This window comes from Podarcis vaucheri (assembly GCF_965113315.1).
Source record: "Podarcis vaucheri genome assembly, chromosome: 7".
Lineage (NCBI taxonomy): Eukaryota > Metazoa > Chordata > Lepidosauria > Squamata > Lacertidae > Podarcis > Podarcis vaucheri.
This window is the reverse complement of record NC_138765.1, coordinates 31,113,979-31,141,015: the sequence shown is the minus strand read 5'-3', so window position 1 is coordinate 31,141,015 and position 27,037 is coordinate 31,113,979. Positions and strand designations below refer to the sequence as shown.

Sequence of the window (27,037 nt, the reverse complement as noted above, 5' to 3'; positions counted from 1 at the left end):
TCCCACAATGACAAAGAGGATTTTCCTCTCTGACATCAGAACAATGTCAAAAAAGTAGATCCATTCCATCCTATGACAATGTTGATGTATTTTATTTACTTTTTATTTCATAAAAAATTATACACTGCTTGATTGTAAAAATAAAATTCTCAAAGTGGTTTACAAAAGACAGAACAGAAAAACCAAGAAATATTTACAATCCCATTTTAAAACATACAAAAGTTAAAATACTAAAACCGCTTAAAATTACCTTGTGCTACATCTATTGTTAGCAATACTCAGAGTAGATCCATTAAAATTAATGGGCATGGCTAATTTAGGTTGAGCAATTTAAATGGGTCTGCCCTGAGTAGAACTTAGTAGGCTGTAATTCTTCCTTCCTTTAAGAGCTCTTTTAATGTTTTTATACTTGGCTCCAGAAAATTAATCATCTGAGTGTATACACCCTTCCAAGGAATTATGGAATCATTGCCTCAGGCAATTTATTAATAAAGCTTTCCTTACATTCCGTTGTGTTTGGACCTGGTTGTTTGGTTCAGTGCATTTTGCAGGATCAAGTTAGCTGTGAAGTTTGGAACACAGACAACTCCTCAAAGGGTATAGGCTATTTTGAACTATAAATACAATTCTTAGCTCTCTGTAGACTGAAAATAAGTCACAATAATAATAAAAATATTTATTAGTAAAGTACAAAGATAGTACATACTTCTCTCGCGCCCCCCATGTAATACAGAACTGGGGAAGAGTCACCAATGTCTCTGCTGCTTCTGTTCCTGTTCCTTTAACTCAGGAGCAGCCAACCTTTAGGAGCCAGTGAGCAAATGTGGAATTTTGAGGAAGCAGACACCAGTCAGAAAATGGCTGCCGTGGGTATGTGACACGCCACAAAATGGCTTACATCTAAAAGAGCAGAAAAAGAGATGGGTCCACAAAATGGTGGAGGCATTCACCCCATCAACAGTCCTGTCATCCATGAGGAAAAGGTACCTACATCAGCCACTGCCATGCTTTCTCACAGAGAGAAGCTCTTTGCAGCAATCTTCTGTTCAGAATGGGAGGGCAAGGAGGTGTCCAGCCCTGGCATCCAATGAAATGTGAGCATATTTAAGGGCGCTGTGCAATGTAGGAGAGGCAAAGTCAGTGCAAACAGGAACAGAACAAGAATAACAAGCAGTCTCTTGCAAGCACTGTGGATTTGTTTGGTGGAAATTTACTGAGACCTTTCGTGAGCATCATAAGAGGAACTCACGGGCACCCTGGTGCCCACGGGCGCCACACTGGTGGTTCCTGCTCAACAGCGGCAGCTTCTTTTGCTGACATGAGCAGGTGGTCGTTCTTATCGCCAGGCCATGTAAAGGGTCGCCTCCCGACTTGCAGGCAAAACTGTAACTAACACAAAGGCAGGCCAATCGGTGTGTTTCCTCCCACACCCTATCAGCCGGCAACTCAAGTTTGGGGTATCTGCCACAAGATAGGACCAGCACTGTCAGGATTCCTTGTGCAAGCTAACCAGCAATGTGTGAGGGACAGAATCACCTGGGAATAATCATGCCAGCAGTACCCACCCAGTTGGCAGGGTACCTATCAACCACATTTAGTTTTCGTTTAATGGGCTGAAGTGTGATTCACAAAGAGGATTCAGGAACAGCTGGGAAAAGACATTTCCTTTCAACTCTGTTTTGGAGGGAGATATTTCCACCTCCCTTGTGTTATCGCCTCCCCTCGCTCCATTCCTCAGTTGCTGGATGCGTTAACCATTATTCCTCAGACGCCTGATCCCACTGCACCTTCAGCTCCAAGTCTCTGAACAGGCTTGTGAAGAGCCCATTGCTGTGGGCAGAGTCTAAGGTATCTGGGTTTGTACCAAGGAACCCAGGCTTGTTTTCCAACCCCTTGCTCACTTGAGTTATGCAGTCCGATACAGGGAGTCCCAAAGGCTGATGCTGGGGATTCGTCCAGGCTGTCAAATCCCAGGCCACCCACTGCCCAGGGTTCTGATCTTGAATGATGCTGCTGCAGGTGCGATTTGAAAACAAGGATGGTGGCACGCTTGACAGAAGATTGCCATCTGAGATGGCATTTTGGTCGAATTCCACCGCAGATGGTTGCAATTCTGCAGGCTGCTCTCTGTAGCTCCCTGTCGTGTTGCCTCTTGTGGCAGGTACTCTCTCTTCCAGAAGGGGCGGAAGCAGCTGTGGCATATCTTGCATGTCTTCCTGAAGCAGCAGACATTGAGTTCGCTCTGCATCTCCCAACACAGGCACTGGCATCTGTTGGGGCTTGTTTCCCCACAATTCTCTTTTGATCTGTTCTGGCGGCTGTGCTTTATAATGCTCGCTGCTCAAGAAGCCCTCAGCTAAAGAATTGAGCTTCCTCACCTGATTTGCTGAAGAATTCGCTTTGGTGGAGCTGGTGCCTTCAAAACACACTCCATATGTTAAAGGCGAAGGACCTTGTGTGCATGGTGGGTTGTTCTTGGCCATTTGTGGTGTATAACCTTCATGCTGAGCAATGGTCTGGAACAGTGGTGCGTTGGCCTGTTTCTGGTAAGCTGTTTCTGTCAGGCTGAACACTCCCTGATGTTGGGTGATCTGTGCCTGGTGATTCTCTATAGTAAGTTGGACAGGCTTGCACGATTCATAGGGGTTCAGAATATATTCCACTCTTGGCACGAGAGGTTGGGAGCGTAAAATATCCTTGAAATCCTATCAGGGAAGAAGGATTAAATTTAGTTGCCAGAGATAAGCATCAGCATAAACGTAGGCAGCTAGAAAGATAATGAAGCAGAGTAGCGGAAGGACCGAGTGGTGAAGCGGGAAGTCCCCACCATTAAGAAATCAAGTTCACTCTCTGCCTTGGGGCCAGCATGGAACACAGGAAGTTGCCTTATACCAAGTCAGGCCATTGGTTCATCTAGGTCAATATTGACTACAGCAGGGGTAAGGGAAACCTCTATCAGCCTGAGGGCCACATTCTCTTCTGGGCAAGCTTCCAATGGCCACATGCCAATGGTGGGCAGGGTCAGAGGCAAAAGTGAGTGGAGCAATGAATGTAAATTTCACTTTTGTATACTAATTTCTACAGACACACACTCCTCTTTAACTTCCATCCAGGCAGGCACAAGACATTACTAGAGTTCAAGGTCACATCCCAGCTGGGCAAAAACATTCAAGGAGTGTGTGAAGCAGGTCGAGTGAGGGATGCGGCCTGGTCAGAGGGGGGGGTGGCCTGTGAAGAGTTTTGAGGACCAGACAGAGAGGACTCGAGGGCCACAGTTGGCACCTGGGCCTGAGCTCAAATGTGACAGGCTACAGTGATGGGCAGCAGCTTACCAGGATTTCAGGCAGGGGTCCTTCCCACCGCTACCTGGAGAAGCCAGGGATTGAACCTGGCATATTCTGCACACAAAGCAGTGGCTCTACCACTAAGCTATGGTCCTTCCTCTAAGAGGAAAAGGTTTTCACTTCAGGGTGAGCATCTATTTTATCCAAAGCCCACTTCAAAATGATCCCCTCTCTCCTCCTGAGTTCTCTGTGTAAGCCAAAGAGCTTGAGGGGTTGAGAGAAATTAATGGCGACCACAAAAATCACAGGTGGCTACTAAGCCAAGCCAAAATATGGGAACTCCTGGTTAGTAAACACCAAGAACTGCCATGTTTTGTTTACAAGAGTAACCATTCCACCAAGTCTCTCCACTTGCAAAGAAATTCCTAAAAGGGAAATCAAACTATTAGGAACCCAGGCAGTGCAGCAATTTCTCCAGCATTCCTGGGTGGGGGCTGCAGCCTTCTCCTTGCCCTTCAGGCGCTACTCTTTTATGTATGAACAATGCCCAGCAATTAAAAGCCCAGGCTCATTAATAAAAAATCCAACAACCTTCCATAAAGCGGGGGGGGGGGGTACAGTACATACCAAAGACGTGGGTTGCTGTGCGGTGTGCTGTTTAATATACTTGTAAATGAAGTAATATATTGTTCCAAAGATCAACAGTGCCGCAAACAGAGCTACCGCGAACAAATATGCAAACCAGGTGGTATCTGGAGAGAGAAAACAAACCGTTAAAGATAGCAAGACCAGGAGAGTTGAGAGGGCAGGAACAGATGGCATGCATCGTTTAGTCATTCTGGCTCAAGAGTTCATAGGACTGGTCTGAGCTTTTATAAAGGATCATCATCTTTCCAGCCAAAGTAAAGGGAAGTGATGAATCTCCATAGGGACAAAGGAAGCTGCCTTAGTCAGAACACTGGTCCATCTATCTTAGTATTGTCTACACTGGCTAGTAGCGCCTCTCCAGAGCTTCGGACAGGGGTCTTTCACAACCTTACTAGGAGATGCTGGGGGTGAAAAATGAGACCTTCTGCATTCAAAGAAGGTTCTCTACCTCTGAGCTATGTGGCCCTTTACTTTTTGAACTAGCAAAATGCCCTTATTGTGGAGAGCAGAAAGAAAGTCTATGAATGGCAAAGATGCCCAGAGGGCCTCTGTACACACTCAAAGAACCTGGAGCACCCGGGGCAGTTTTACAGTGGTGTCCACAAGTGTGACACTTTCCCACAGGAATGAAGCATAACTCTTTATTTATATGAAGGCAGGTAACAGGTCTCAACGTTTGTGAGATGGCATCTGCTTCCTGCTCCTGGTGTCCCCCGTTTCTTTTGGTGGAATAGGGTTTGTCTCCTGCAGGATTTCAGCCCGGTGTAATTTAGTCACCCTGCTGTGAAGGGTGCCTCTTGGTTACTGCCTCTTGGTTAGCACTTGCGACATCACCAACCCATTCCAAATCCCTCAAGCAGTGTTTCATTGTTTGCAAAATATTTGTGGCTTTCTTGTTGTTAAGATAAGGGCTTAACTCACATTCATGGAAAGGTATATGTACCTGTGTAAAATAAATAAATACACTGAGATGGGGGAGGGGGAGGACAAAGAGCTCCATAGACTCATTTGTGGCAGGCAAGACTGGCGATTGGTACATTCATTTGTGATGCAAGTTGTGCCACAAGGTTCACAATGGGAAAATTGCCTGTGGTGACTGCTTCATCTCTAAGGTTTTCAGTATTTAAGATCCGGCAGCATTTCATAACAATGTCTCACCTGATAATGTTTTTGCCCGAAAAACATAAGGCTTGCTGATTTTGTCTGAATATCTTATGTGTATTGTGCCATTGTATTCGGTGTTGGAATACAAGTCAGAGATTTCAAATTCATTGTTGTTGTTGACTTTGACCCACTAGAGAGAAAGAAAGAGAGAGAGATTTGTATTTTAAGTAGGGAAAGTGGTACTTTGTGTTATCTACTTTCAAAGCTCCACTAAGGGCCAAACTGTATGTTATGCTTAATGTGTAGTATATAGTTGTGTCTTCTGTTTTCAGTCCCCTGATTTCCACTCCTGGTGGCAGCTGGGGGTAAACCTGCCCTCTCCAGACCATCAGGGATCCTTGCACCTCTGATTCACTCAGGAAAAACAGAGGATGTAGCTGCATGCTGTGAACTGAGCATAACATGAAACTTAGTCCTGACACTTCATAAAACAAGGGTGTTTCCACATGAATATGTACAACAACACAGAGAGAGCTAAAGACTGAAGCTGAAACTTTTGGTTACCCTCAGTTTCTCATTTCTCCAATCTGAAGTTCAGTTCTCCATGTTTCCACATAAGTATGAAATTCTTTTTAAAAATGCCCTTTGAAAATTCACAAATGTTTCAGTGCAAATTACTCCAAATCCACACATCGTTGTATGCATTTTGCCTAATCCACACATTTTGGCAAAACAATTTCCCCTAACATAATGCACGTTTGTATGTTATTTTCACCAATATATGTATTTCTATGCACACTTCAGTATGTGCATTTTTTGACAAATCACACAGCTGGAGAACTGCATTGCAACATTCGGAGAAGTGCAAATATTGAAGGGTGGCTGTGTTTTGGTTTGCATATTATTTTGGAAAATGTGAATGAGGTAGGTTTGTCTTTAAATGAGAACTGAATTAAATTTATTTCCCATTCTTAATCTGTATGGAATAGCACTCCGCTGACCCTCAAGAAGTGTGCAGTAGGAAGGTAGCCCATCTAGGAGAAGGAAGAGTTTGGATTTGATATCCCGCCTTTCACTCCCTTTAAGGAGTCTCAAAGCGGCTAACATTCTCCTTTCCCTTCCTCCCCCACAACAAACACTCTGTGAGGTGAGTGGGGCTGAGAGACTTCAAAGAAGTGTGACTGGCCCAAGGCCACCCAGCAGCTGCATGTGGAGGAGCAGGGACGCGAACCTGGTTCCCCAGATTACGAAACTACCACTCTTAACCACTACACCACACTGGTTCTCAGGAAAACTCTGACCCTAAACCTCTGCTGCCTTGCAAGATATCTTTGGGAGAAGAAAAGGCCAAAGAGGGAACCCTACACAAATCCAGAGTGGAGTCCCTAAGACAGTCGGATGGTGCCTTGCACACCTCTTTCCAGCAACTAACGCCAAACATATTGCTCTGCTTTTCTTTGGACCACACTTTGTCATCTGGACACGCTGCTCAGGCTTGTACCCTGGGGTGTTGCTAACGCAGCAGTTTGACTTCACCCCCAGAAGTGCATTTTCCATTGTCTCTTGAGACAGACAACAACAGTCAAAGAAATAAGAATTGGGTACTTTCCCCCCAAAGTTACCATTTTCTCTCATACACCTTCCCCCCCCCCCTTACCTCCTGCTTTGTCTTTTGGCAATGTATCGTTAATTCGTATTCAAAGGTCGTTCCAATTTGACTGAAAATGTCTACGACGGTCAGGACCTGGTTATCCTTGTCTCTCAGAGGGGTAGCAGGAGGTTGTACATAGAACTTTATTGAATTAACACTGGGTGTGTATTTCACATCAGGACTCCCAATAATGGCTTGGAGAGAGAGAGAGAGCAAGAGTGAGAAAGCAAAAGGGATTAGTTTAAGACTGAAGAGTTTAGTGATACCCAGTTTTGAGAACTGGGTAACTGAGGCATTTAAAAAGAATTGGCTCCGTTTCTTGAATACTGACTTCTCATTGTTAGCACCCTTGGCCCTCACATGATGTCTACACCATGTATTTAAAACATTCATGCGTATATGCATAATTTTATTTGTATGCCACCTTTCCACAGTTCAAACCATGATCAAGGCGGCTTACAACATGAAAAAATACATAATTACAGCACAACAAAAGCAGCCATAAAGAAAACATCAAAAAAATACACAACCAAATTGAAAAAATACACATAAAACATAGTAAGATCTAAAAGAAACTTAAGATAAAATAAATTAAAAATTAATATCAATAACAGCAACAACACCCCCTAAACAATTCCCCAACCAACCCAAGAGTAAACACTCTTGTCTTCTCCCCCAGGAATCCTGGGAACTGCAGTTTGTTAAAGGTGTTGGGAACTGGCCCAGTGCCATTAACAAACTACAGTACTCAGATTCTTTGTGGAAAGCAATGAGTGTCAGAGCAGTGTGAAGAGGACCAAAACACAGGAGTGCAGAAGTCTTGGCCCTCCAATTGTTGCTGAAGTACAACTCCCATCAGCCCCAGCAAGCACGGCCAATGGCCACAGGTGATGAGAACTGTAGTTCAGCAACATCCGCACAACCTGCAATAGCTGCACCTGCTGAATGAGGCAGCTTTCTTAAAGAAACATGAGGCCTGTCTTTGGGAAACATGTTTACCTTACTCCTGCAGCTTTCAACTACTGTATGGAAGTGAGAATTTCAAGAAATGCATCTTACCCCATCATAGTGCCATAGTGGCGAGACATCCTACAAACTGTTGAAGTTTATTTTCTTGTTTACTTTTTAACAATGTCTCCCACTTTTCCACTAAAGTAGAGCTCAAGGCAACTCAAGGAGAGGGTCTGTGGTTTGGAGAGACTTTTGAGGGACAGGTGATTTGGTAGACATTTGGCTGCTGGGCCAGAAGTTCCCCAACCCGGTTTACAATATTAGCCACTTACTGTTTTCCCGGGGATAGAATCTTGAGGACTCGGCCCATTCAGAGACGCAACAGTTAGGGACAGTGGCTCTCACTCTGGCGTAGTAGCACTCGGTGAAGTTTTCCGTTTCAAGCGTGAGATTGCAGGAGCGGCGTGTGATGTTTTGGCACTCGCTCTTGTTCTGCCATGCATCCCCGTACCTATGAACAAAGGTAGCTGAGTCAGGCCAAAAGCCCATTTAGCTCCGTATTATCCAGAGAGCGCCAGTGTGGTGTAGTGGTTAAGAGTGGTAGACTCGTAATCTGGTGAACCCGGTTCGATTCCCCGCTCCTCCACATGCAGCTGCTGGGTGACCTTGGGCCAGTCACACTCCTCTGAAGTCTCTCAGCCCCACTCACCTCACAGAGTGTTTGTTGTGGGGGAGGAAGGGAAAGAAGATTGTTAGCCGCTTTGAGACTCCTTAGGGTAGTGACAAAGCGGGATATCAAATCCAAACTCTTCTTCTATTATCCAAGCTGGCTGGCAAGATTTCAGGCTAGTGTTTTTCCCAGCCTCACCTGAAGATGCCACCAGGGATTGAACTTGGGACCTTCTGCATGCAAACCAGATGCTCTACCTCTGAGTTACAGCCCTTCCCCCACAATCACTGCTCCCCATCTGCTTTAGGCAATGTGTGGGTGGAGAACAGCAGGCAGTGGCATAGACAGCACACGTCACTGTTAAACCACAGGGAAGGTAATTCAGGTCTGAGACAGACATCAATGAAAAAGAGACACGTGCCTGGATATGCCACGGAGCAGTGTGTTGCAAGCTGCGATGCTACCAGCCACTTGGCTGGCTGTGCTATTGTTGCCGGGATTCCAGCTTAAGACAAATAAGGTGTGAGGGTTTTAGAGCAGTTGGGCCTATTTGGAAGTGAGTTCTCTGCATTCAGCCCTGCATTCACTCCAGGGTGGAGTTCAGGAACCTATTTGGTTCGGCAAGCAGCAGAACTGAGCACTGCACAGCACCCATTGGCCAGCGCCTTTAACATCACCAAGGCAGCTCCCACCTGCAATCTCTAGGACAATTTTGCTTTTAAAAAGCTTCCTTTTTAAACAATGCTAAGGTGACATGTGACAAATACTTTAGGGGTCAAACAGGCTGCCCCCTGGGACACAGTGGAGTTAGTACAGATCACATCACACAATGTGGGCCACTAAGGTCAGAAGGCAGGTTTCACCCTCAGCCCAATGGTGTCCTTAAGAAAACTCTATTACTTTTTCCTGCATGTGGAAAATAATAATAATAATAATAATAATAATAATAATAATAATAATAATAATAATGTTTATTTATATCCCGCCCTCCCCGGCCAGAGTCGGGCTCAGGGAGGCTAACACCAATAAAATTGCAGTAAAAATGTAATGGGGGGGGGGGGGGGAACCAATTTAAAATACTGGTTAAAATGCAATGTAAAATGCAGCCTCATTTTAAAAGTAGCCCCTAAATCAAAATCATAAGGGGGAGGGAAACATAAGGGTCAGACTGAGTACAAACCAAAGGCCAGGCAGAACAGCTCTGTCTTGCAGGCCCTGCGGAAAGATGTCAAGTCCCACAGGGCCCTAGTCTCTTGTAACAGAGTGTTCCACCAAGTCGGGGCCAGTACTGAAAAGGCCCTGGCCCTAGTTGAGACCAATCTAACCACCTTATGACCTGGGACCTCCAAAATGTTGTCATTTGTGGACCTTAAGGTCCTTCGCAGGGAATACCAGGAGAGGCGGTCCCATAGGTACATGGGTCCTAGGCTGCAGAGGGCTTCAGAGGTCAAAACCATCACCTTGTGCTCCACTGGGAGCCAGTGCAGTTGGTAAAGCACTGGATGAAAAGAGCAGAGGGTGTCATGTTACACTGAATCAGACCTTGGGTCCATCTAGTTCAGTCTCGCCTACACTCACTGGCATCAGCTGTCCTGGATTTCAGACCGAGGTCTCTCTAGGCGCAGTCTGGAGATGTCAGGGATTGTACCTGTTTCTGCATGCATTGAGCCACTGCCTTACTTTCAGGTGGCTGGTTGCCATCCATTGCTGCCCTGGGCTCCTTTGGGAGGAAGCGTTGGCCATAAACTGAATAAATAATGACAATAATGTGAGGAAGAAGAGCATACTCCCCCACCACTCTGGTAGCTGGTGGCCTTTGTCAGTAGGAATCTCATGGATGGGGTGCAAGGCAAGAATACAAAAAAGGGCACAGGGCACCTCTGTGCAGGCCCTCCTTCCAGACAGCCTCCCACCATCATAATAGCCCATCATTTTGTTTGTTTCATCACCCTTGGCGCAGGAGGAGTGGCTCCTCTCATATTCCTCCCTTGAATGAGGCATGCCAAATATGTAGAACAGGGAAGGCTTCTCTCTCTTGGGGTGCCAGCTTGTCACCATTTTAGTTATTCGGCTATCAAGTTTCCTTTCTGCCCTTTGCTGCAGAGTCCCAGGCTGGATTGCAGCAGCACAAAAAAACCAATGACATTAAAACCAGTTAAAAGTATTTACATCAAAGAAAATGCCAGAAAAGTACAGTGGTACCTCGGGTTACATACGCTTCAGGTTACATACGCTTCAGGTTACATACGCTTCAGGTTATACACTCCGCTAACCTAGAAATAGTGCTTCAGGTTAAGAACTTTGCTTCAGGATAAGAACAGAAATTGGGTTCTGGTGGCGCGGCGGCAGCAGGAGGCCCCATTAGCTAAAGTGGTGCTTCAGGTTAAGAACAGTTTGAGGTTAAGTACGGACCTCCAGAACGAATTAAGTACTTAACCCAAGGTACCACTGTATATGGGAAAATAGAAAGGGAAATTGAGTAGGTCCTAAAATATATATGTCAGAAGGCCAGGGTAGAGTGGTTTGTCTTCAGTGCACAGTGAAAACAATGCAGTGATGGCACCAAGTGCATTTCTTTACCGTCGTAGCAGGCATAAGGCCTGGGCAAAGGGGTGGGTGTTTCACTAAGGCAGAGGCAGCCAACAGAGTCTTTGGATTACAACTCCCATGATCCCTGGCTATTGGGCATGCTGACTGCAACATCTGGAGGGGACCATGCGGGCTACGCTGACACTAAGTTGTCATGTAGTATACCTTGCCCGCCATATTTGACCTGATAGTAGGGATGGAGGGATGGAACTCAGTTTCTAATTTTCCCAGTCTTTGATCCAGTTTTCTACATTGCTGCAGCAGTTTACAATTTTTCGCCATGAAAAGTTGCCAGGATTTTAGTGCAAATTTCTCCCAAAAAACATGTTTGTGTGCGGTTTCTTTTCTTGAATATATGTGTTTTTATGCGTTATGTGTTTTATACACTTTCCCCTAACATAATGCATTTTTGCGAAACATTGTTGCAAAATTGGGAGAAATACAGATTTCAGTTGATGGGTGGATGGGTTTTGGTTCTCATATTGTTTTTTGAAAGTGCAAATTGGGTAGTTTCACTTTAAAATGAGAACTGAATGGAATTCCTCCTCCTCCCAACTTTCTAAAAGCCCCTGAGAGCAAAACAAGGCTGCAGTTAAGAGGAGACCAGGTGTCCCTATAGGCCAGAGATGCACGGACTGTAACTTCCTCCCAACTTTCCAAAAGCCTTTGTCAGCAAACAAGGTTTCAGGTGAGGAGTTTTTTTTAAAAAGTCACCACCTTACAGTGCAATCCTAATCATGTCTGCTTACAATTAAGTCCTACTGGGTTCAGTGTTTACTTCTGTGTTATTAGCATTTGGATTGCAGCTTTAGCAAAGCAGCAACAGCAGGATTAGAGGAATAACCCAACTCCTCCTCCTCCTCCTCCTCCAGACTTTCTGCCAGCAATTTCATGGGTTGACAGAATGGAAAGATGACAAGACTTACTGCAACTGTCTGCTACCAAGTTTGCGAAAGGCTTTGTGGGTAAATACACTTGTGGAAGAGGAGGGCAAGTTTTTAAAGAGATGGTGTCACTGCGAAAGCCATAAATATGTTTTCATTGTCGCCAATCTCTTCATCAGTCATCCATTCATTATGTCTTGGTGGGTGTTCCCTGAAAGTGTGTGTGTGTGTGTGTGTGTGTGTGTGTGTGTGTTGCATCTTGAAAGCAGGCAGTAGTGTAATTTATCTGCATATTTCCCCCCCTCTGCTCTTTAGCTTAATTGCTACAATGAATATTCAATTTAGATATTAAGGTTTAATGAGAATTTCATAACCCATCCATGGATTGCAACCAGAGGGTTATGTTTACTGGAAAGATCAAAGGAGGAAAATGTCTGGGTGCCAAGTTCTCCAGCTTGTGCAACAGAGGAAAATCTAAAGTACGATGCAGTTCAGGGGGACATCAGCTATCTCAGCAATGTGATGGAAGCAAATTGGGTGAAAGCTGTCATCAAGAGGATTTGTTTACACGACACCCCTACCCAGTCATCTGAGTTAGATATGTCTTTGCTCATTTTACAGTTATTGGAAAACATTCAGATTGGGTCTACTTGTGCAACAGCATGAAATGGACTGTGTCATGGGCATTGTCAGGGGTTCAGGAGCAGAGGCGAGGGCAAGGGAGGAAACAGAGAGCGAGGGGGAGGAGGCAGAAGAAAGGATGAGTGATGACGACGACCCGAGATCTCCGAGTCTTTCCAGTGAATCAGAAGATTCACAAAAAGGAGCACCAGTGGCCAGGGCAAGGGGGGAGACTAGGGGGACACCCCAGGAAGAAAGAGCCAGAGGGGACTCAGAGGGGAGCAGTTGGAGATCGGGACCAACGTCACCGCCAGAGAGTAGGAAAGAGGAAGAGCGCCAGGGAGCAAGCGCTGGCAGCTCGCAACAGGAGGGAGGGCACGAGTCAGGAGTGGCCACACCTTCATCGGGGAGCGAAGTAACGGTTAGACGGAAAGTGGAAGGTTGGGCGCGCGCGCCAAGTTCAAATGCACAGGAAGGTGGCGCAGTAGGCAGCCCGGAAAGGGAGCCAGGTCCTAAAGCCCGGCGCAAGGAGACAGGAGAGTCAGGGGGGTCAGCGTCAGAAGAATCCCGGAAGGAAGAGACCCAGGGGGGCAGAGGGACCCAGAGGAGAACTGTCAGGCGGAAAAGGTGGAGCAGGGCTAGGATATTAAGTTGGTGCACAAGGGGCGGAGACTCAGACGGAGCTTCGCCGATCTAAGCATAAGACGTAGGGTTGCACGCAGCAGCTCGAGAATGGAGACTGTAACTCAATAAAGACTTTTATTTAACGATCGCTGGCTAGCGTGATCCTCTGTGAGCTAGGATCTGGAAGTAACCCTGACAGTAAGCTCCGTCTCTTCAAATTGTGGGCATCCACGGCCTCGCGAAGAGGAGGGAAAGCGGGTGCCTACAAGAGAGCTCACGAACGGCAGACAATATGACGGCCGAACAGCAAATAACGGAACTCAGAGAAGCAGTTTCACGACTGAATGCCGAGGCGCTGGCGTCCAGGAAGAGAGAGGAGGAAGCAGCTGCCGCCTACAGGGATCTCCAGGTCAGGTTGGACGTGCTTACGAAGCAAGGGCAACAGACACCCAAATCAGAGGGGATTGGGTTGGGGAGACGCACAGGCGGTCTGGTCTCGCACTTCGATGGGAATTTGCAACAGTACCCCAACTTTAGAGCAGACGTAATGTGTGCACTGCAACTACTGCACAAAGACTTTAGAGATGAACAAGAGAAAGTGGGGTTCATCATGTCCCATTTGCATGGAGACGCAAAAGCATGGCTGCGCAATTTGTGGAGAGATAAGGATCCTGCGCTCCAAAATGCGGACGCCTTTATTAAAGCGATGGATGGCTGTTTTTTATCAAGCATTGACGTGGATCTTGCCCGAAAGGAGGTGCATGGACTAAGGCAAGGGAGGGCCAGCGTAAGGCAGTATCATGCCCGCTTTTTCGCCTTGGTCAGTGCCCTGGAATGGGACAGAGATTCGGCTCCTGTCAGAGACCTTTTTTGGGAGGGCTTGCACAACTCGGTTAAAGATGAGATTGCGAGGGGGGAGAGACCCCGGACCACGCAGGAGATCGTTCAGAGGGCGCTGGCGGTGGGGGTGCGGCTGGAAGAACGTCCGTGGAGCAGGGACGAAGGGCGCAGCGGGCGCGAACCAGCCAGGGGCTCCTCCTTCCTTCCCAGAGAAGCAGCGCGTGCGCAATCCACGCCTCCAACAGGGGGAGGGGTGGAACCGATGGAGGTTGGGAGTGCAAGGGCTCAGTCAGCAGCCAGAGCCCTAGCACCGGCAGCAGTGAAAGCGAAGCCTCCTAGAGGGAACAGGAAGTGTTATATCTGCGAGGATCCAGGGCATATGGCGAAAGAGTGTCCCCGGAGGCTCCACAAGCACACTGCAGCCTCAGCAATGGTGACTGCAGCAACGCAGCACGGAGAACCACAGCAGGGAAACGACGATGTCTGGCTGGAGGAAGAGGCACTGGGGCCCAGCCAGACGTGTCAGTGAAGCAGTCCCCAGAGATTTTCCCGCCCATGGACCCCCTCCCGCCCAAGCCAGTAGTGAGACTCACCGCATCGCTCCAGCTACCCAATGGAATCACCATGGACGTGCCAATCACCGTCGACTCGGGAAGCAATGCAGACTTCATAGGGCAGGACTTTGTCGACCGGCACGCTATACAGTTGCTGCCTGCCACGCTGCCCCTGCAGGTTGTCACGGTGGATGGCAGGGAGCTGTTAGGGGGGCAAGTGGTGAAGCAGACGCCACCTATGGTGCTGCGGCTTGGAAATCACAGGGAAATCATCAGCTTCAACGTCACTCAACTCTCGGACACGCCTATTGTATTGGGCATGAGTTGGCTGGACAAGCACAGCCCGACGCTGGCTTGGTACCAGAGGCAGCTGACCTTCGGCTCTTCCTTTTGTGCTGAACACTGCATCATGCCCCAGCAGGAAGGGGAGCAAGAGGAGTCACAGCTGCTGCTAGGCACGCTGCAAGCGATTCCCCACAAGTACACAGAATTTTTGGAGGTTTTCTGCAAGAAGGAGGCAGACAAGCTACCCCCCCACAGACCATATGACTGCAAAATTGACCTGCTGCCGGGGGCGGCGCTGCCCAAAGGGAAGCTGTATTCCATGTCTGAAGACGAACTGCAGGAACTCAAAGAGTTCATAGATCATAATTTGAAGCGCGGTTTCATCCGAGAGTCCCAGGCAGCGGGGGGCAGTCCTGTATTCTTTGTGAAGAAGCGAGACACGCCCCAAAAAAGACTCGTAGTGGACTACCGCATTTTGAACAGTGTCACCAAGCCATCGGACTTCCCCATGCCCCGAATCGACGACCTCCTCGCAAAAGTACGCAAGGGCAGCGTGTTCACCAAGTTGGACCTGCGAGGGGCGTACAACCTCATTCGCATGCGGGAAGGAGATGAGTGGAAGACAGCCATGTTCACGCCCCTGGGCACCTACGAATATAGAGTTATGCCTTTTGGATTGCAAAATGGCTCCCACGTTTTTCAAGCTTTCATGCATCACGTGTTGGCGGGGCTCCTCTACAAGACGTGCGTCTGTTTCTTGGATGACATCCTGATCTTTTCGGAATCGCAGCAGGAGCATGACAGACACGTCAGGGAAGTGCTGAGCAGGCTCCAGCAACATAGGCTTTACGCCAAGCTGGAGAAGTGCCAATTCGACGTGACGGAGGTGGATTTCCTGGGCTACAAGTTGTCTGACAAGGGGCTCGCCATGGACAGCGCCAAGGTTCGAGCGGTGTTGGATTGGAAAAGCCCACGCAACCGGAAGGAGGTCCAACGGTTTGTCGGCTTCGCGAACTTCTATCGCAAGTTCATCAAAGGCTTCGCTATGCAGACAGCGGCCATCACGGACACGCTCAGTTTCAAGAAAAAGAAGTTCATCTGGACAGCGCAGGCGGAGCAGTCCTTTCAGGCACTCAAGCGTCTTTTTGCGTCGGAGGAACAGCTGCTTCATGTCGACCCCAGCAGGCCGAAGAGAGTTGAAACAGACGCCTCGGACAGGGCCGTCGGAGCAGTCCTGCTGCAGGAGGACCCGCAGGGGGTTTGGAGGCCCGGAGCGTTTTACTCCAGGAAGCTCAGCAAGTCCGAACAGAACTACACCATCTGGGACAGGGAGTTGCTGGCTATTCATGCAGCGTTCAAAGCATGGAGGCACTTCCTGATTGGAGCCAAGCACACGGTGCAGGTCTGCACGGACCACAAGAATCTGGAGCACTGGCGCACGGCACAGTTCCTGAACCAGAGGCAGATACGTTGGGCTGAGTTCTTTGCGAACTTCGACTTCCGAATAGAGTATGTCCCGGGGGACACCAACATCATGGCGGACGCGCTCTCCCGTAAGCCACAGTATCTGGAGGACGCCACGCCAGCGGCTGCCATGCACATCTTTGCGCCAACAGTGTGGGCGTGCGCTGCGGCGACAGTGGACCTGGAGGCGGTGCGACGAGCGTTGCAGAATGACTCCTTCGCGCAAGCAAAGATGGCAGAGATGCAAAGGGGCACGGCAGCGACCGACGGGTTCCAGCTGAGAGATGGATTGCTCATCCGCAAAGGGGCCATCTACGTGCCGGGAGACGAACTTTGCGCCAAGGTACTGCATCAGCTGCACGACGCGCCCACTGCCGGGCACTTTGGCAAGGAGAAGACGGTGGAATTAGTCGCCAGGGATTTCTGGTGGCCCGGAATGAGAGGGGAGGTCGCGGACTACGTGGCGAGGTGCGACACCTGCCAGAGGGCCAAACCAGTGCACAGACCGCCGGCCGGACTGTTGGAACCGCTGCAAACTCCGGTCGAGCCATGGGAGAGAGTCGCCCTGGACTTCGTCACGGATCTGCCCAGCTCGAGGGGCAAGACGGCCGTGCTGGTGGTGGTGGACTTGTTCTCCAAGATGGCACATTTCATCCCGTGTGCGAAGGTGGCCACGGCGGAACAAACCGCCAAACTGTTCATAGACCACGTGTTCAAGGTTCACGGTCTGCCACGGTCTATTCTGTCCGACCGCGGGCGGCAGTTCATCTCGAATTTCTGGCAGAAGCTGATGGGCTTCCTAAACGTCAAGATCAACCTGGCGTCGGCGAGACACCCGCAGACCAACGGGCAAGCGGAGCGGGTCAATGCCATCATGCAGCAGTACCTGAGATGCTATGCGAATCAACAGCCTGCGACGTGGGTGGATTACCTGCCGCTCGCCGAGTTCGCCTACAACAACACGAAGCACGTGTCCACGGGGGTCACGCCGTTCTTCGCCAACAACGGGAGGCACCCCAGAACCTTCCCGGGACTGGAAAGACTGGTGGAGGGGGAGCCGCAGACAGCAGATGCGTTCGCGTCGGAGTTGCAGGAGGTCCACGATCAGCTGCGGCGGCACCTGGAGCTGGCCAAACACGCATACAAGGTGCAGGCAGACAAACACAGAAGGGTTGGCGAAGAGATCCATGTGGGAGACTGGGTCTGGTTAGCAGCCCACGCAGTGCCGGCCAGGTCGTTGGCCAAGAAGAAACTAGGGCATAAGCAACTGGGGCCCTACCAAGTCGAAGAGCAGGTCAACCCGGTGGCCTTCAGGCTGGCGCTTCCGGAGGGTTCCAGAATGCATCCGGTGTTCCACAGATCGGTGCTCACTCCCTACAAGGCACCGCACAGGTTTCAGGAACCCGGAACGGCGCCGAGTCCGCTCCGAGAGGGAACCAGGCAACGGGGAGTGGCACAGGAGGTGCGCCTCAACGAAGTCACGGAGATTTTGGACTCCAGATGGGGGGAAGAGGGGGTAGAATACCTTCTCGCTAAGGAGGGCACCCCGGCCAGTGCCAACAGCTGGGTGCCGGGCTACGCTTTAGATGAACCTCTGCTCAAGGAAGAGTTTCATGCCCTCTTCCCCCATAGGCCAATGCCAGCGGACTTTTTCGACGACTGGCTTTTCACGCCCACGCTTTCAGCCAGCACGTTCCGGGGGTTCGACTCGGATGAGGAACCGACACGAGACGCCCGTTCCCCGGAGGGGTCGCCCTCGGGATCTGCTTCAAAACCCTCGTATTGGTGGGATGATCGACCAGAGGAGCAGTGGCGCAGGAAGTGGCTGGAGGGTCCAGGACGAGCAACGCCTCCAGAAGGAAGCGAGGGAGAGACGGACATGGACGTTTTCGGGGACGACCAGGGTCTCGAGCACGGCGGCACAGAGATGGAAGCAGAGGTGACCGTCGTCGACGAGAGCAGGGAGGAAGAACCGGAAGACTTCGGATGGAGGCCCGCCACGGGAAGCGAACTGTACCCGACATTCGTCCCCTTGACACTGCAGCACCCAGTTCCCGCACCGGAAGGAGGGGAGGGGGGAAGAGGGGGCTTCGAGGGGGGGATGGATGTCAGGGGTTCAGGAGCAGAGGCGAGGGCAAGGGAGGAAACAGAGAGCGAGGGGGAGGAGGCAGAAGAAAGGATGAGTGATGACGACGACCCGAGATCTCCGAGTCTTTCCAGTGAATCAGAAGATTCACAAAAAGGAGCACCAGTGGCCAGGGCAAGGGGGGAGACTAGGGGGACACCCCAGGAAGAAAGAGCCAGAGGGGACTCAGAGGGGAGCAGTTGGAGATCGGGACCAACGTCACCGCCAGAGAGTAGGAAAGAGGAAGAGCGCCAGGGAGCAAGCGCTGGCAGCTCGCAACAGGAGGGAGGGCACGAGTCAGGAGTGGCCACACCTTCATCGGGGAGCGAAGTGACGGTTAGACGGAAAGTGGAAGGTTGGGCGCGCGCGCCAAGTTCAAATGCACAGGAAGGTGGCGCAGTATGCAGCCCGGAAAGGGAGCCAGGTCCTAAAACCCGGCGCAAGGAGACAGGAGAGTCAGGGGGGTCAGCGTCAGAAGAATCCCGGAAGGAAGAGACCCAGGGGGGCAGAGGGACCCAGAGGAGAACTGTCAGGCGGAAAAGGTGGAGCAGGGCTAGGATATTAAGTTGGTGCGCAAGGGGCGGAGACTCAGACGGGACTTCGCCGATCTAGCCATTAGACGTAGAGTTGCACGCAGCAGCTTGAGAATGGAAACTGTAACTCAATAAAGACTTTTATTTAACGATCGCTGGCTAGCGTGATCCTTTGTGAGCTAGGATCTGGAAGTAACCCTGACAGGCATGCATGATGAAAAGAGAGCACTTTTCCCCCCTGTTCTGCCAGAATAGGAATAATTCTTGCATATTTTGTGCATTATTATAATATGCATTTTATGCACATATATGTATACCCCAAGTTTCCTAAAGCACATAAACAGATACCTACAACAATGTGTATAAAAGGGTACTTTGCATTAATACTTATACAATTATGTTGCAGAAATATAGTACAGTGGTACCTTGGTTTGCATACATCTTGGTTTACAAATACGTCAAACCCGGAAGTGCGCATCCCGGTTTGCAACCTTTTTTTTTTTATTACAACCTGCTGTTTTTGGATTACGAACAAAAAAATTTTTGAGGCCTCATCGGCAAAAGCGCACCTTGGGTTACAACCTGTTTTGGTTTACAAACAGACCTCCAGAATGGATTATGGTTGTAAACCAAGGTACCACTGTTCAGAATATATATATTGCAGAAGTATAGTGTTGAATTAGTTGGGTTTTAACAAACCAACAAAACGGATAATGCCCAAGTGCTCTGTGCAAGAGCACTTGACTGGGGCTGAATCTACGGGGGGGGGGGGGCGCTATAAATAAGCCATGAATTCAATCATTATAACAAAAGAAAAAACTCTATGTAAAATTGCATAGACAAAGTTTTTTGCTCTACAGCAGCATCTGCTGTTACATGTTTAAAACACTGTTGGTTCTCTAATGTAGCTGAGTCCTTTGTCAGGACCACTAAACACCGTGCATAAATCCATGGAAAACAGGTTGGTGAATGTGTGTACTTCTATGTTTGCTTACACGCACGCATGCTGAGCAAGGGGAAGCAAGCACGTCTTGCAAGCAGCACCAGTTCCTCCCACAGCTACAGTGACATTACAGCTCCACAAGGCTGCCTCTCATTTGCCAGTTGCATTCCAAATGGCAAAACTACTTCTGCAACCTGCCACTTAGGTGTGACCTGAATTCCTTGCACTGGGAGTATTCACATTGCGATACTGGTACAAGGCAACCAGTGTGGTGCAGTGGTTGGAGCGCTGGAGACAGGGGTCCACACCCATACTCAGTTCAGTGGCAGAGCTTTGTGCTCCGGCACTGCGGGGTGGAGAGCAGGTGGGGGCGGGGCTGGTGCACATCCTGGGGGCGGGGCACACCACCTACAGGGGCGTGGTGCCCTACGTGGGCGGGGGGGGCAGCCGTGATGGCACCCGGCTGGGATCGCGCTGCCGGGGGCGGTGTGCTCCCCGCATTCCTCTTCCTCCGTCAGTGACTTAGTTATCAAGCTCTCTTTGTGACCTTGGGCCAGTTACAGCCTTTCAGCCTAACACGCCTATTTTGCAGATAAAAGGGATAGGAGGATCAATTTACACCACACTGAGCTCCTTATAAATGTAATAACTGGGGCTGTCAACGCCCATTAGTGAGAACCTAAAGCTACACAACAGCCTCAAAATATGGCCGTATCCAGAGCCGCCTCAACCATTAGGCAGAATAAGTTTATTATTTCAGATGGTAGATACTGGGGGGTGGGGCCAACAATGGCAGTCGCCTTCTAAGGCCCCCCCCAACTGTCCCCTTCTCTTACAGGACAGAGCTGTGTTTCTCCATATGTACTTGCTCCAATCAAATGCGGCATAGGACACTGTCCCATTGACAGTACTGAAAAGTCCAATTGGCTTCTGTTTCTAGAATGGGGAGGACACATCATCTTGCCTGTTGCCTCAGGCAGCAAAATGTCTTGGGTTGGGCCGGGTCTGTTTCTTCCTTGGACCTGACACAATGCTATTTCTACAGCAAAGTATTTTTCTCCCTATCTGAGATCTCTGTGGGTTCAAAGAATAACAGTCACACCAAGTAAGGAGAAGGAATAGTCCTCTTACTTCTTATACTGCACATCGTACACCGTGCCTGGAAGTGGCTCCCCCCAGCTCTTCCAAGTGAAGATATTTTCAAAGTTTGTGGACAAAAAGATTGGTTGTTGAATGAGTGGTGATCTCTCTGCTAGCGAATTCCCTACAATGAAGGGGAAAGATTATTAGAGGTTAACCGTAGAAAGTGCAGTCTCTGTACTTAGGCTGTGTATATCTTATCAACTTAAAAGGCAGCTAGGGTCATTCTTTTTCTCAATTCAGACTAAAGCTGGTTGCATGTGGTGGTGGTAGGGACAATGACACACTGAAACAAGGGGCGAAAGCATCCATCCATTTTGGCTCTCTCAGTTTCTCATTTCTCAAAATTTAAATACAGTTTTCTACATTTTTTCAACAATGGTGGATTTTTTGGGGGGTCAAAAATCCGCATGAAAATTCTCCAGTATGTTTACGTGTAATTCTGCAAATAGATATATTTTTCCATGCAGTTTTAACTAACAATATATTCCTCACAATATAATGCATCTAGTATATTATTTTAACTAATATATTGATTTTTTTTGCAAAGTTTCCCTTAATATATATATATTTATAAACCATCTGTGGTTGGAGAACTGTATTGCAAAATTCTGATATTTGCGAATTTCCACGAACTACCCTGTTTTAGTTCTCATAGTGTTTTAGGAAAACGCAAATTTCATAGAATCAGCTATCAATGTGAACTGAATCAAATTTATCCGCCATCTCTATTTTTCCCATACAGTATTTCATAAGAAATGACAGGATAGATATGGATAATGATAACATTTATTACCGACCTCAATGTTTGTGGCTAATGTCATGTGTGCACCACTTCCCAAGCCAGCAGTGGGAGCACAGAACAAATGCAGGGTGTGAACCCAAACAAAATTCCCCTCAGTTTGAGAACCCCTATTTTAGAGAATTTTATTTGCTGCTTTTTGTTGCAGTGTTGTTGTACATTGCTCTGGGATTTTGTAGGTGGAAGGGTGGTGTAGAAATGCCATAAAACTCAGGCCAGTGGGGACTCCCTACCTCTTTACCTGGCCCTCTCAGGCCTTGCTTTGCCCCCTCCTTGAGGGTTTTTGTCTCACTGGAAAGTTTCCTTGGTGTAGGTGGAGGATAGGGAGAGATATGTGCGTAGAAACTAGCTTGCTGTACAAAGGTAGCATTTACACTCATTGCTTTGCTCACTTTTGCCTCTAGCCCCACCCACCATTTGCATGTAGCCCTTCAAAAGGCTGCCTTGGGCTGAAATGGGCTCTCCGCCCCACAAACAAACAAACAACGGTTTCAGGTGGGGAGCCAGCTATTGCCTTAAACCTGTCAAGCATTCTCAGCTGAGCGGTGTTTTGGCAACAGTGATCAGGAAATACAGACCCACATTGTTTAAAAGGTTTACAATTGTTTTTTTAGAATTGTAGAAGTAAAAAATATGCAGCTGGGATTTCCCCTACCTCATTACCCTCGCCGCATGGCAGCGATGCAAGCTGCTGTGCTGGGTGTTGGCTGTAGGAGTCAACTCCTAGGGGTTTGGGGCCCCCAAAGTTGATGGGCATTGCCGTTCTAATGGTGTGCATCTTGTGATGGATTATGTGGGGCAGGGCTTACCCCAAATATTTTGTTCAAATTGGCATCCCTGGTGTTGGCTCCAGGTTTTGCAGTTCCTATGGGCAAGAGGACCTCCTCAAAGCCCACTCTTCCAACAAGTCCAGCTTCTATTACCAGGATTCTTGGTTGTGTGTGTGCTTTAAAAGTGTGTTGTGTACACCGTCAGAGTCTCACAAGCAGCAAATTGCAATAAGGATGAGAATTAGAGTCTAGCCCACATCTCTCCCTATTCAAAGGGCAAAACCTCCCATGGAGGGAAAAGGAAAAACAACTCCCAGCTTGGACTCCTGCTTTGACAGTGTAGTGAAAAGACCTAAGAAATACTTTGATTTCATTTCAGCTTTCTGTTTTGCTCCCCCCCCCCAGCGCCCCAGATAGGTTGGAGACCACCTATCTGTTGAGAGGAAAACTTTCCTCTTTAGGACTGAAATCCTAGGCTTAATACATACCATACCTTCAAACCCATATAAAGTTAAGATTAGTAAGATTTTTTTATTTTAAAAATTTCCATAATACAATAAAATTAGGAATAGAAAAGAAGGGAAAAGGACAATCGAAATAAAGAAAATAAAAGGAGAGAGAGAGAGAAATAAGATAGGCAGCTCCAGTCAGAGGTAGATAGAGGGGAGCGCGACTTGCTTGGTCGCAGAGCCTCGGGGGCACAGCAGGAGATGCTGCAACTATGCTGCATAATGGAAGGCAAGAGGTGGGGGGGGGCGCTGAATTTTGGCGTCACATAAGGCGCTGCTGAATTTTGAGACCCCAGGTCTGCCACTGGCTCCAGCTGCCATAGATGAACGCTGTTTCTACCTGCGTGACAACTGAAACAAGTGAAACTATGTCAATGCCACTCCAGGGCGTAAGCTCGAAACAAAGGTAATGGGAGCAAGAACCAACCATGGAGATCGCGTTTGCCTGCTTGGTAAACTCTCGCTACAGCTTAAAGAGATTCAGAGATCCTGAAGAGAGGCTTTAATAAAGAGGAGTCAAAGGCTGGCTACTTACCCACTAGGGAGCACAGGGCCCAGAAGACGAGAAGTTCCTTCATTAATAGCACGGCACAAAGAGTCGTGGTACGGAGCTAGCTGTCCTCAACACTGGCTGAATGAATTTGGGAAGGCTCCAGGCTGGTGATCCTGGACTACCCTGTCTGCCTCGGCTGAAGAGATAATACGGTAACTCTGTCCCCACTGCAGCACATGGAATCGAGCGAGCTTCGTCGGAGAGACGTCTTCTTTGCTTAAATGCCAGAGGCATCAGAACGTCCAGCAGTCTGAAGCCAAGCCAAGAATATTCCCTGATAAGGGACTTCCTGCTGACATTCCTCACGAGAAGTCAGGAACTGGTTTTTCTGGTCTAGTCGCCTTTTTCTTCTTCATTTACTATTACCTCAACCAGCAGAAACAGGGCTCCGCACCTCAGCCTGTGGCTGCGGAACTTCTGCAATTCTTGTTGCGCAAGCTGCTGTCACACTGGTGAAAAAAAAAAAAAAACCCTTTTGAAAAGCCTGCACAAGGGAAGACAGTGTCAGGATGGCCTTTTGAAACAGCCTTTTACTTTGGTTTGCTTTTTTAAAAAGCAACATCCGTGCATTCCTAAGCCTGAGGTGAGCTGAGTTAAAAAGTAAAATAAATAATATTAAATAAAATGTGAGTTCTTGTTTGAAAGCTACATACTCTGAACACTTATATTATCCTAAAACAACTTGCATCTGGTCCACACCATACTTTTGAAGCGCATCCAATACACAATACATACCTGGAGGAGCGTCTCCACCCACATCGTTCTGCCCGGATGCTGAGGAACAGCGCCGAGGGCCTTCTGGCGGTTCCCTTATTGCAAGAAGCAAAGCTACAGGGAACCAAGCAGAGGGCCTTCTTGGTAGTGGCGCCCGCCCTGTGGAACGCCCTCCCATCAGATGTCAAAGAGATAAACAACTACCTGACATTCAGAAGACATATGAAGGCAGCCCTGTTCGGGGAAGTTTTTAATGTGTGACATCTTAGTGTATTTTTGGTCTTTGTGGAAGCCGCCCAGAGTGGCTGGGGAAACCCAGCCAGATGGGCGGGGTACAAATAATAAATTATTATTATTATTATTATTATTATTATTATTATTATTATTATTATGAGCACATGACTTCCCAGAGAACTGTAGTTTGCTCCTCGCAGAGCTACAATTCCCAAGGATATTTGAGAGGAAGTCATGCACTTTATATGTGCATTGGATATTATTTAAAAGGTGGGGCGTGTCTCTAGACTTTGTTCCCTCCAGATATTGTTGGGCTACAATGGGGTGGAGAAGTGAATGCAGGCAGCAGGCTGAATCTTGGCCTCTCCAATGACCATGGGCCATATTGGCAGGTGGGTGGGGCCACCCCCTGTCAATTAACTGATGTTACCGTATCAGGTGAAGCATTTTTCTTTGCCTTTATGGTTTGAATTGAAACTGTGCAGGCAAAGGAATAGAGCTTTGTTTATCAGCAGTGCCTGCAAACCCTTCTTTGGGCAGGGAGCAGTGGCTGTACCTACCTTGCAACTGATGACAGGGAAAACAGCCTCAAATTAGGTCTGTGGGTCAGAGGTTCCTCACCACTGGGCTACAACCCCCAGCATCCCTGATCATGGATGCTGATGCTGGTTGAGGCTGATGGGAGTCTGGCAACATCTGTAGGGCCACAGGTTCCCCATCCCAGTTCTGGAGGGCGCATTGCCTTCTGCATGGCAAAGAGGAGCAAATGGAAAAGGGCTCAGTTTGGTTTGGATGAGAAAAAGGTTGTTAAGTGGTTTGCAGGGAAGGAGGAGGTTGCTCAGAAGGGCAGAACTGACATTGCCATGAATCTATCACAAAGTGGGATTTAGATGGGCTCGCAGTGATGGAAGTGCGAGTGAGAATCCCTGTTTTATGGCAAATGGGATTTCAAGGAAGGGCCAAAGCCCAGTGGTAGAGCAACTGCTTTGCACAGTGAAGGTCCCAGATTCAGCTGGCCCTAGCCTTCTCCACTATTTCTGTTTATAGTAATTGTTTTTGATTTGCATCTATGCATATAAATTAGCATGTACAGGTTTCGTGCAAATCTGTTTTCCTCTTTTGCCTTTGTTTCATTGGTGCATTTTCTTGTTTTTGGTGATGCATAGGTAGTCAACTTATGCCCCCAAACAGACCCTTCACCAGGGGTAGGGAACCTCCAGTCTGCAGGTCTTATCAGGCCCACCAAACTTCCAGATCCGGCCATTTTATCCACACCACGCCCACTTGCCCTACAACTGATGTCATATCTGACTTTTGGTGTGATGCAGGTAAAGACCCGGTTCAGCCAAAAGGAGATTGCAGGGATCAGCTGATTGGTGGTGCCAGCAAAGACCTGAGTAAAGCTCTCCAGAAGACCCCACTAAGAGCTGATTGTCAGGTCATGTGGAGTGTTTCCCAACAGGCTTCACTAGTCTGGAGTGGTTACTAGGTTGAAGAAGGCAACCTACTCACAGACATTGCAGTGGTGAGTAACCTGCTTGTCTGCGTGTGATATACGTGTGTATATATAGAGGTTCTCATTTGTACTTCCTAGAGCAAGGAGCTGCCACATCCACCTCCTTGACAAATGAAGCTGCCCAACAGGTCTGTTAGTTAATATATACAGCTGCTCATCATCAACGGCCTCTTTTTGGACTTGTCATAAGAAGGCAGTCACTGTGTCAACAGCTGCCTGTCTCTGTTAAAAGATGTACCTGCCCTTCAACTCACTTGGAAGAATTTTTCCAGCACTAAGAAAATTTCAGAGGGCACGGTCAGTTCACACACCCTTTCCGCTTTCAGGTTCTACATGCGTGAGAATGTGGTGGAAATTCATTTTACCACTTTTGCTTTGTCTGAACACTATCATTATGCGTCATGTGGGCTCATTTCCCCTTTCTTGCACTTTGCCCTGGCAAACAGCTAACTTTTTTTCTAAGGTCCAGAGAATAAGGAACTATGGCAGCCACAGAATTGGATAGCAATTCTCCTTTTCTGTCTGGAGGACACTAATATTGATTTCAGATGGGAATATGGAGAAAGTGGTGTGGCCAAATGTCACAAAATGGCTGCCTGGCCGGTGGGGAGATGGAGAACATGGCCCAGCACTGAAGAGCTAAAGCGAAAAATGTCTTTGTTTTCTCCATCCCCGGCCTAGACAGACTTGTAGAAAAGCAGCCATCAAGTTTTTGTTGCACACGTAAGAGCATAATAAGACCCTTACGTACTTCGGGATCAATGGCCCGACTCGTCCACCACCCTGTTCACACAGTGGCCTAGCACAGACCTTTTTGCAAAGCAGTGTTCCCTGATCTAATGCATATTTGCATGCTAATGAATATATGCATTTTATACACTAATTACCTATTACAACTTGTGCAACTGGAAAATATAAGGAAGCTCCAATATGCAAATCAGATTCCTTTTCTCACAGGGATGCATCTTAAGTTCTCTTGCAATGCTGATTCAATACCAGTCTCCACTGTTAGGTTGCGGCAGATTACAT

General features: G+C 48.2%; 1 protein-coding gene and 1 long non-coding RNA gene across 4 annotated transcripts in view; one reads left to right on the top strand and one right to left on the bottom strand.

Moving 5' to 3' along the window:
* Window positions 1–27,037, top strand: part of LOC309537383 — a 51,651-nt gene that overhangs the window by 16,853 nt on the left and 7,761 nt on the right. The window contains exons 1-2 of one of the 3 annotated variants that reach the window (XR_014221853.1): window positions 11,273–11,585; window positions 11,690–11,862. The exons of 1 other annotated variant lie outside the window; for it this stretch is intronic. This is a non-coding gene — a long non-coding RNA (uncharacterized lncRNA). Of the gene's footprint in view, window positions 1–11,272; window positions 11,863–27,037 lie in introns of those variants that run through there. One more of the 3 variants, XR_014221854.1, reaches the window with a different exon arrangement.
* On the bottom strand, window positions 74–23,839 carry IL22RA1 (interleukin 22 receptor subunit alpha 1). The gene is made up of 7 exons (XM_082231666.1): window positions 23,527–23,839; window positions 20,902–21,034; window positions 7,971–8,149; window positions 6,694–6,881; window positions 5,091–5,226; window positions 3,912–4,036; window positions 74–2,705 (listed from the first exon to the last, which is right to left on the bottom strand). The coding sequence occupies exons 1-7, from the start codon at window positions 23,567–23,569 to the stop codon at window positions 1,758–1,760; spliced, it is 1,752 nt and encodes a 583-aa protein (XP_082087792.1). The 5' UTR covers window positions 23,570–23,839; the 3' UTR covers window positions 74–1,757.

Bases quoted from the DNA above. Each gene is read 5' to 3' on its own strand.
- IL22RA1 (XM_082231666.1), bottom strand. From the start codon at position 23,569: ATGAAGGAACTTCTCGTCTTCTGGGCCCTGTGCTCCCTAGTGG. The intron at 4,037-5,090 runs GTGAGACATTGT...TTCTCTCTCCAG, and splicing joins TCGGGCAAAAACATTATCAG to ATACCACCTGGTTTGCATAT. The intron at 2,706-3,911 runs GTATGTACTGTA...CTTCCCTGATAG, and splicing joins CACAGCAACCCACGTCTTTG to GATTTCAAGGATATTTTACG.